Below are 10,973 nucleotides of genomic sequence, written 5' to 3' on the forward strand. Positions count from 1 at the left end.
CGACAAGCGCCGTCAGTCCCTAAAATCGTGCGCCCCCAAAGACAGACATGCACCACGACCACCGACGGAGTCGGAAGTTCTAGTCTGTATTCAAAAAATGGAGAATGGAAAATCTGGCGGAGACGATGGAATTAGCGTAGAAATGCTGAAATCTCTTCTGGAACTGGTGAGATGACGAAGATCATCTGTTCAATATGGATTGACGAAATGATTCCTGACTCGTGGAGACACGGTATTATAATTCCTCTCCACAAGAAGCTATCCGTTACGGAACCTAGTAATTACCTAAGGATATACCTAGTAATTATATCTATAGGCAATTACTAGGTAGTAATTACCTAGGGATATAACGAAGAACTTTACTTGGAAGTGGACATAGTGTACCGGCGTATAACGCGTGAAAAGCGTTAACATCTTGCCCCGCCTTCTGAAGTTGTCATGGAAAAACGTCTTCGCTTCTTTGGTCACGCTATCGTCGAGGAGACCGTCTGGTCGTCTTGTCCAAGTTGTCCTGAGGATGCTTCCAGATCCTAATTGGAAAACGCCTTCCTGTCGTAAGAGAAAGTTGTGGATGGAGGTGGTGAAGGAAGACAGAGGATACTTGGCGTTGGCAGGCAGTTCAGTCGGGACGCGAAATTCCGCCCCTTGTAGAATAGCGACGGATGGGTAGATTCTATGCGAACTCTAGCTGAAGATCGAACAGGATGGGCTCGGATATGTTCAAGGACGCCAACCGGCGAAGATGTGAATAGCCGCGTTAGGCCGTAACACCAGTCCGTCGAATAGGTAAGTAAGTAAGTAAGTGCTTCGCTGATACGGTTATTTGGTGGCATAACCGCTTGTATCGTCCATGACTGCGGCAGTCAGCGCTCTGCCCACTCGTTACTTCGTTGATATTCTTTCTTTCAATCTATCTCTGTCTGCAGTAATATAAAAATATTTCACTGAACCACCGTCTTGGTATGTTCAAATAAGGTATAGAAAACCCAGAGTCAAAACGACATGAAGCAGGGCGCAGTCGCGTAAGCGGTTGCGCTCGAGGAGACGAGGTCGAGATAGCGCTTAGAATCCAATAAATATTTGAAGGCATCACTCCACGATTCTGAGCTGGTACGGATTTCAGGTGGAGTATTCGGGTACGGGGTAGAAGATTGTGGAGAGGGAGTGATTCTGTCCATTTCTTCCTAATTGCCGCAAAAAATGGGCCGGAAGATACGGCTTCGGACGTTCTGGCGCACTATTTTCTACAAAGAGTTCGACTGGAGCGCGCCAGCCTTATGCGCGCGCTCCAATCAAACTTGCTGTAGAAAATAGCGCTCAAGAACGGTCGAAGCCGTATCTCCCACCAGGCCGTTTTTTACGGTAATTAGGAAGAAATAGACGGAATCACCCTTCTCTCCATAATCTACGGCTCCGTACAGGCATAACCCACCTGAAACCCGCACCACCCCAGATTCGTTGCGGGATGCCTTTAGGAGGCAACGCAGTTCCCACACCGTTTTTCTGACCGCTCGCAGAAGGCCTGCAAGCGGTCAAAAACCAATCTGCAAAATTTTGTCAAGTGACATCACCTGGATCGATATCGGTCATTGTGTTTTTGTTTGTTTTCGTTTTTTGCCTTTCTGATTTTTTCGTCTTTTATGTTTTTTTTTGTATATTTCTTAGGTTTGCTGTATTTGCTATGGTTATAGAGATCCATATTATATCGGTATTGTTCCTAAGTTATTGTAATCTTTTTTTCCATCCTTCTGTCTTGAATTTTGGTTAAAATTGTATTTACTTCTATGTTAATGCTGTTTTTTTTTTTCGCTTACCCTCCCTTCCTTACAAACAAAAAAGAAACATTAAAATGAAAATAAGTACATGAACATAAAGGATGACAAAATCGGAAAGAAAAGCAAAAAAGAAAACAAGCAAAGAATTGCGGCCAATATCGATCAGCACCTAGAGGAATTTTGGCAAAATGCCAACTAGATCGCTCACAGGTCGTCTGAGGGCAGTCAAAAACTGCGTTGCCAAGGCGCAACCACTCGCGCAACAACACCGTGCTTCATATAGTTTTGTCCCGACTATAATTTGGTTTTGATGCCTATTTCTTTAGCAGAATCTTACTTTTTCCGTTCTCTGGTATATGTACGCACAGCCCAAGATTTCCCTAAATCAGATTTGTAAGTTTTCAGCTGTAGGGGTGCAGAAGAAAATAAAATATACTTGTCGAGAAGCGATATTGACCTCCTTCATTTTGATATTGATCCTTCTCTTAACGAAGTGAGCTGAATTCTATTTATTTCAGTACTTGACAAGCCAAATGTTACTGTGACCTCTTCAGGATTTAGATGGACATAAGGAATTGATATGCTTGTAGCAGTGGTTGAAGATCTGCTACACATCCCTATAATGCTAAAGATAGAGCAAGGTTTGCGCAGTGGCAAGTCCTCAGAGAAATTAGAGATGTTTGATTGGTGATAACAGGAAGCAACGGTAGCTGAGCGAGGTCCAAGAGTATCCCAAACAAAAAAAAAACCAAAAAAAAAGTTTTATCACAGATTATTACCAGTCCCTTGTAGTGAACACCGTAGAAAGGATGTACAAGCGAATCACGATGAAAATGGATGTTCTTGCTAAAGAATAATGAAGTAGAACAATATTAGGAGACTGATGGACACATTGATTTATGTTGCAGTTCTCAGCAAGCTTACTCTTGTATGCGTATTTAAAGCATTTAGCTGTTACTCGTCTCGATAAAATAAGGTTTTTAAGAAGTACATCTGAGAAAAACATCAACAACTTATTGGCACTGGGGTACACTCAGTGGATAGCTGGTGATGGGATATTTGTTACCAGTGTCTGTGTCACGAGGCTGTTTTAAAACAGCACATTTGCAGTAGGAAGGATGGAACTGCCGTTTAAAATACTGTACAAAAAAGGTCAGGCGCTAGTTCATTTATGAACTTCTACTTGCGAACAACTTTCAAACATGAAAGTGGAGGGCCAAAAGTACGACAAGAAAACATATTTACTTCTTTCTCTCTACTTTTTCTTTCCTCTTTGATTTCTATGGTTTCACCAATTCTTCCATTTTTTTCGTTGGTTCTGCTCTAAGGATGCCTCTAAAACTTTAGTTTGTAGAGACTCAATCTCTCTTCCATTTCTATGCAATTGTGTATGATTAGCCATCGTTGTAATTGGAATCGTAAAATGGTGCAGTGAAATTACGAAACCCGCTCTATAAGAAAGCTAACTCACATATTTATAGTCAGGTCAAAACGACATGAAGCACGATGTACATAGTTGCACAAGCGGTTGCGCTCGTAGCGGTCCGTCTTTTGATTCTTGGCACCACTCATCACAACTGCAGTTCGTGAAGTCGATGCTAACCGCTACGTTCACCGCGTCGATTCGAGCGCAGCTGCTTATGCAATTGCATCTTACTTCATGTCATTTTTAGCCGACCACACAGCAAAAATGGAGCAGCAATCCAACCCCTGCAAACTGACGCTTTTGAAGAGGTACCTTGGAAGTTCTGAACTAGCGAAATTGGTTTATAGTCGGGTCAAAACGACATGAAGCACGGCGCAGATGCGTAAGCGGTTGCGCTCGAAACTTGTTGGTGTCGAGAGTGGACTATCGCCAGCTGCAGCAATGAAGTGTGGTAGCGGGGTCCTCACTCGATCCTAGCTGCTACGCTCCACCGCGCGGGTTCGAGCGCAACCGCTTACGTAACTGCACCGTGCTTCATTTTGTTTTGACTCCACTCCACTTCGTGTTACGACAACGAAAGATGAGAATCGTGCACTGCTACACAAAAAAGAGACAGAAATTAAATACATACAAATTAAGACCTCAGCGGCAGCCTATAAGCAGACCAAACAATAAAAGTAATGGAAAAGTTCACCAGGACTGTGTTATCCTATTCATGCACTGTTATACGAGAAAATGATGAAAAGTCACAGAAAGCAAAGTGAGATGTCTCTGGAGTTCTCTGCATACTGTAGAGGGTCCAGTGAACGCGTTCATTGAGGACGTGTCGCGTCAACGTGTTGCAACGCGTTTCACGCCTACTGTACGGAAAGTTGAGTACAGTATGGCGCCATTTAGAATTGTGAATAACAATACGGAAATCTCGAGTTACTTTGCGTTCTGGGGTCTAACTCTGTGAGTTCGTAGTCCATTAGTGATTAGAGGAGTGCCTGAATTATTCCTCTGCAAGTGTGACGAAGTTGAAAACAACTGGAGTTTTTCACATATGCATGTAGCAGCTGTGCGGAAGCAAAATATTTCGAAAGCAATATCGTGCCAAGCGGACATGATGTGATGCAATTATGCATCTGGTTACAACCATTCTAAGGCTGTTTCGAAAAGAAGAGATGTTCACGTCCTATCATTTCGTCATTTCCCGCAAAGTGCTGAGACAATTTCTGTGATAAGACATAGGTATGCTAGGGTCAAAACGACATGAAGCACGATGCAACTCCGTGAGCAGCTGCGACAGAAGCGGCACATCGTCAGCTTCACTTGTACTGCAGCGACGAATGGTGCTGGCGTGGGTCCTCCCTCCGTCACAGCCACTAGCTCTATTGAGCAGCTTCGAGTGTAGTCGCTTACGCAACAGCACCGAGTTTCATGTCGTTTTGACCCTACGATAGATTAGAACTGCTACGCTGCAGATATGATAATGAATTTAAAGATAGACAGTCCTAAGAAGAAATTTGTTGGAGCTAGGTTGCTGTTGCGTTGTTGTTGGTTGGTTGTTGTTTTTTTTTTTCTGCTATAGACTGTTTATTGGTCTTCGGTGTTTATGTAGACAGGAATCAACATTTCTGAGCACTGATGAATCATGTTTGCTCACCCTATAGTTAATCGTATTGCTCATGTTTTTCAAAAAATAGTTTTATATTTAAAAACCTATTTCTTTACTGCCATTCTTGTTAATACAGGTAGCTTCCATGTGGATACTCCTAAGAATAAGAATTATCTCTCCATCTTAGAAACTTTTCGCAAGAATTTTCTTCTGCTATAGACTAACGCAGTGTTCGCGTCTCCTTTCCGATGTTGGTTATTTTTCATACAATGATTGGCATAATTTGTTTGTACTTTTTTTTTTCAAATATATGGTACAATGCGAAAAATAAGTTTTCAGATAGCAGCGGGCATCAATTCCGTTCGATATTTCTACGCTTAATTTCTTGAAATTTTTTGTGCCTTGCGTTAGTTAGCCATCCTAGTCATAGAAACTGTGCCTTCGTATGTACGAAGCGTTCTGGATTTTCGGAACAGATCACGTAGGAGGAACATCTACCTTCTGAAGGAGAACGACTGATTACTCACCACAGTGAGGACTACGTCTCAGTTCCTATTTTCCATAATGAGGAATTAAGTGTGCGAATAGCTTTCTGACTTGAACATAACGATATTTTCTTTTTCTGATGCACCAGTGACGTGTGAGAATGAGTAAATAAGGGATTAAGTAAACAAATAAATAAAACCCTCAGTACTTCTCTAATAGATGTCACACATACTGTGCAGGTCACCAAGATTAGTCGGTATCTAGTTTTGTTCAAGCAAAAAACAAGAACACCAGGATAATACTCAATCAGTGTCCATATTAAAGTCCTCAAATCTCCTCACTAACTTTGCAGAATCTCCACATTTTTGCGTGCACTGAAGCATCAAACTTGTTTCGTGTTGGCTGATTTTTGTAATCGAAGCCATGCAAAGTGTTCTTCGAAAGTACGGAGCTTACTATTTCGAGACATGAATTCCTTACGAACCTTTTCTACACACACTTTTCATTATTCGTGTTCTACCGTGATGCACACGAACACTTACTTAGTTTTTTTTTGGAAATTCATTAGTAAAGATAGAGTCTGCCACAGATTGAGGAATGTTTCTGCTCATGGAGAGAAGCAAATGGACACTTGTTTATCTCTTTTATATCCCTCTATCCCGTGTTTTTTTTGCCAGCTGCATGTCATCAACATAAAAAAAAACTATCCCGTTCTGCAGAAATATGCAGATCGCTCGACTGTGGCCTGGAATCTCCCAAGTACAAATTTCACAGAGCAATTCAAAACATTTTCGATATTCTTCAGTAGCGTTTCAACCGTGACACTGCAAGGATGTATGCTTGAATACGGTACCTTCGATCTCCCTCCGGCGATCCCATAGAAACTAAAGTGTTCACAACCATTTCTATAGTACACAATACAAAAATGTTCTAAATGTGGTTACATTCTCTAGGCGGAATTCTCAACGTCAGATATTAATCTCACCGAACATGTTTTATATATCTTAAATAAGTGTTGCCTTGAAGGGAGCATATAAATTGACGATGTTTGGATCTTTGTGAGACAACATAAAGTTCGGGTTTTAGATGACGAGCATTACATTATATAAAGTTCGGATTTTAGATGACGATTAGGAGAAATTAAGCGTGGGTACGCTTAACTTGTCCTAATCGTCCTGAAAAACGCCATGGGAAAAGGGCTTAGTTCCTACTAGGTATGTTAGGTACCTAGTAGGAACTAAGCCCTTTTTCCATGGCCCACAAGTGGATGACAAACAATCCGTGAGGTCTCCTCACCAGCCTATTCAAAAGCAATGAATAAGCCACTGAAGGAATCGGGGCGTGTAAAAGCGTGGCACTTTCTAACTTAAGCCGGGGTTTGGGGATTTTTAGGGGGGAACGAGGGGGGGGTTTTTTAAAAACCCCCCAAAAATTTTTTTTAAATTCTCTTGAAGGCATCACCCCACAAATCTGGGGTGGTGCCTTTAAGAGGCAACGCAGTTCCCACGCCGTTTTTCAGGATGAGTAGAGGGAATTGAGCCTCGCTCACTCGTAATCTATAACCCGAATTCAACATCGTCTCACATAAATCCCAAATATGCTACCTTCAAATGAGTTGCTTAGTGAACTACATATGACATTAAATCCAAATCAGATGGAAAAGAAATCCAATAGTTTGAACGTCAAAATATGTACCCGAGTAAAAACGACATGAAGCACGGTGCATTTGTGTACGCGCTCGAAACGGCCCTATGCAGGCAACAGTTGGAACCGAGGTGGGACTATCCCAAACTGCAGCGATGAGTGGTGCCAGCAAGGATTCTCAACTGCTACGCTCCGAAGCACCACCTCGTGATTGCACCGTGCTTCACGTCGTTTTAACTCTCCTATACGCACTATCTTAGATGTCGAGCACACGGCTATTCACACCACCATATCTAAGAACTTCGATTCTCAATAACGTCCTGAATAACGCTAACTTTAGCGTTGCCTTAATCGGGTTGTTCGCAACCTTTCACCACTCTCTCATGTTGCAGTGAGTCCTTGAAGTCAGAGTGCATTGTACTAGTGAAGCACCAACGAAACCATTATGTAAGCCGTGAAATTGCTATCCATGCACTTCATAGTACCAGTTGAACCAGCATATTCTGACCAACACACACCATTTTGTAGCAGTGAACAGCACTTATTTCTCAGATAGGATCTGTAATATTATTGCTTTTCTAACAGCTACACAATAAATATGGAGAGGTTTGTAACCCACAAGAGAAATTCAGCTGGAGTTTTTTCAGAACTCTCATCAAATTCTTATAACAGACAAAAAAGACTTACAAGTGGTCCTTATCTCCCCAAGAAAACAAAACTGCATCAGAAGCAATCGCTGTTCACAGTCGGAACGGAACTATCGACTAGCTACTAAGCTAGTGAGGCCAATTAAATGTGTAACTACAATGAATTGCTTCTAGTAGACTTGCGACTACTCTGATATAAGCAATTGGTAGTCTTTACCAGTACTAGTAAGATGAGAATAACTAGAAAAATATTTCATTGTCTTAGGTTCCGAAATTCCAAGAGACTCCTATGTAGTTTCATTCGACAAATCGCACTGCTTAGGAATTGTTGGCAAAATATGCGGACCAAGTGATGCTCTTGTAACGCCCGGTTTGTGGGTAGACTATGGCTGATTTCGTAATTTCCATATAGGGACAAATGACTGCTGTATAAAAGATCTGTTTCTAGACACTAGATTCGCAAAATAAAAACAACTTGCATAAGTCTGCAAGTTCGTAATAATTAAACTCAGCATTTTGAAGATACGGTTAAGTGTGTCAAGAAATGTACGTCCGTACTTAGAGTTGGGAATGTAGACGTCAGAAAGACTATCCGAACACTTTTTCTAATCCTATGACTGCATTATGAGGCGTCGAACTGCCCTACATAGGGGAACGCAGCGAATGTGCCCATTTTTTTCTTCAAGAACATTCTGTACACCCGGCTTCTTCGGTGGCATTTCGCTCCTCCCACGACGTTCACTCGCACTTTCGCATCGATCGAGTTAGCCGGTAATCATGGGCAATCGAGAGAGGTTAGACAACCAGGAACGGTTTGGAAGAGTTTGCAGCCGACGACCGTTCTCAGACGGTTGCACTGTGCACATCACCAAGTCCAGTCCTGTTATGGTATTCATTAACCAGTCGCGACAAGACAGAACACCCACACCACTAATGGAATCCCATGAAACAAGTGATTTTTGGGAAATCGATAGTGGTTCGAAAGCCTATGATCCTGTATCGATTTTTCAGAATTCGTCTGCGTTCGTTGGGCATCTACATTGAATTGTTCGCTAAACGCTCTTTTGCTCTTCAAGAGTTATTCCGTTCGCCGCGCAGAGGAATCAATCAATGTTTGTAAGAGCACTACTATCTTCTCCTAAATAAAATACGCACCCAGCGCCCCCAAAACAACACAAACAGCATTGGCTCGCGAACGATGAGAAATCTAGCGGTGTAATGAGGATGAGGACCAACCTACGACTGCACTGCTTCAGCCACATCTTATAAAGCAACGCTTAAACCAGTCTAAAATCTACTACTTAAAGTTGTTATATTACTTTAAGAAGATCTGAATCGCTCGAACTGTTGCCAAACAGTTTCCGCTCTTCTAAAAATCCAATGAGCTAGTAGTTGAACAAGTGATAAGTTAAGCAAGCAAGCCTGGAAGCTCACAAACACATTCAAACAACTGACATAGAATTGAGCCCGAAAACGTTAGTAAGCTAACTAGAAGACAAGTGCCAAAAAAGCCTGCTTTGCGTCCCTTTATGATCCCCTTGAGTTTTCGGCTACCCAACTATGGGAGCTGAAGTTCGAAGAAAATTCACAGCACCTTACAAGCACGCGAAGACATGAAATAGCCACAACAACAGCAAATCCTAGTACTCCCATTGCAATCTTCTGCGAAAAAATCAGCGCTGATGTGTGTTATTCTTGAGACAACACAACCACTAATGAAAAAAGTGGAATGAGAAGTGTGGACTAGCTAGCTATATTTGCAATATGGAAGGAATCTGGCTGATGGAAAATCCGCCAACAATTACAAGGTCCGAGCCTTCCTGAGCATTGTAGGGCTAAGCGTTACCACCAGCGTTCGGTTAGGACATCCTACCTACCGCGTTCCGCCCGCAACTATTAAAGAGTAAGCTCTGGATCCTATTAGCCAGTTTCTCAAAAGTAGAACTAGATGAATTTTAATCAAAGGCTCTTCTTCTTACGTTTATTTAATGGGCTTCAACAAAAGAGCAGTAATTGTAACATTCGTTCGCTTACTACTATGTCACAAAGCACAGTTCAAACCCACATATGGTCCCTTTCTGCATGTCACATACAGTACGCGGGGAAAATGTAGTTGGGAGTGGGCAGTTAGGGACGCCTTATTTCTGGACGCCCTATCTTACTTTTTTTTTCTCTTAGTAAATTTCGCTAACATGTTACAGATCCCGTAAGAGTACTGCTCACGTCTCATGGCCCCCGACTGATTTAGTTATTTACTTCAAGAAATAAGGGCGATCAATGAGTGACCCTCTACCCCACCAACATTTTATCCCACTACCTGAATTTAACGTTGTCTTTGTTGTACAAACCGCCTCTCGCGCGCTTCGCCCCATATACCACCGTTCTTTTCACGGCGGATGGTGGACAGGATAGTGAAGGAGAAACATGCCAGGAAAGAAAGGAAACACACAAAAGAAGAACAACAAAAAACATGCATCATGAATGTAACCGGGCGTCACTGCCGGCCTAACATGTGCCAAAGCTCGTAGAACTCGCTTTGAGGCATGATAGGCTTGCACTTCGCCTTCAACGGCTCAACGTTCAGATGAGGTCCTGCGGACGGACGGCTGAAAGCAAGACAACCTCCCGAGCAGCAGTTGGCTGTGATTCGATCTACAGACCACGGATCACGAGGCAACTGCCGCTCGGGCGGCAGCCAGGTGTAGGCAGGCAGGTCAGGGTCATCAGAACCAGCTGGAATAAGGCGAGTCGCGCAGGCGAACAGAACCATCGTCGACAGTGACGGTGATGGACCTGGCTGAGTAGGGATCTAGTCACGTGCTACAGAACCGCGACTAAGATGCGTACCCAGCCCGGGCCAAGACATCGAGGCGAATGGCCATCGCATTGGACAGCCAGAGCGGCCGCGCCGGCACCGCCTTTCGCGCGCGCGCCAAATTTGAATCGCCGCGAGGTAGTGCGCCCCGGCGCTAGACGCAGACCAACTGCCCTCTGCCTGTAAGCGGCTCCGCCCCAGATGGCTGGACATTCGCCAACTGGGTGATGACGTCATGGGTATTGATCGAGTGGTTTCGAAATCAGTGACTGAAGGAAGATCGGCAGCAGGTACTAAACGATCGCAATGAGCACTGAGGTCATTTTTTTTCCTCAGAAGCCTTTGCTTCGAATAGATTGGGTTTTCGGGTTGGTGACAGCTGTTCTTACTGTCCCTGCGACCGGCGATATGTCCTGTCCATACGGTGGCGCTTATTGTGCAGTCTATGCAGAACTCCTAGTCTCTATGCGGAACTTAAGGGCATCACTCCACGAATCTGAGGTGGTCCAAGTTTCAGGTGGAGTATTAGTATACGGCATAGCAGATTATGGAGAGGGGGTGATTCCGTCCATTTCTTCCT

The 10,973-nt window shown here is 43.3% G+C and overlaps 2 protein-coding genes across 2 annotated transcripts; both read right to left on the minus strand.

Annotated features, from left to right (window-relative positions):
* Window positions 1-10,072: 10,072 nt before the first annotated feature.
* On the minus strand, window positions 10,073-10,348 carry RB195_013918 (uncharacterized protein; the record flags this gene model as incomplete). The annotated part of the gene is made up of 1 exon (XM_064203949.1): window positions 10,073-10,348. The coding sequence occupies one exon, from the start codon at window positions 10,346-10,348 to the stop codon at window positions 10,073-10,075; it is 276 nt and encodes a 91-aa protein (XP_064059831.1).
* Window positions 10,073-10,465, minus strand: RB195_013919 (uncharacterized protein; the record flags this gene model as incomplete). The annotated part of the gene is made up of 3 exons (XM_064203950.1): window positions 10,073-10,184; window positions 10,239-10,371; window positions 10,426-10,465. 3 exons carry the CDS (start codon window positions 10,463-10,465, stop codon window positions 10,073-10,075), a joined length of 285 nt encoding a protein of 94 aa, XP_064059830.1.
* Between the last annotated feature and the right edge of the window lie 508 nt (window positions 10,466-10,973).

The sequence above is a fragment of the Necator americanus genome, chromosome V (genome assembly GCF_031761385.1).
Source record: "Necator americanus strain Aroian chromosome V, whole genome shotgun sequence".
Classification (NCBI taxonomy): domain Eukaryota; kingdom Metazoa; phylum Nematoda; class Chromadorea; order Rhabditida; family Ancylostomatidae; genus Necator; species Necator americanus.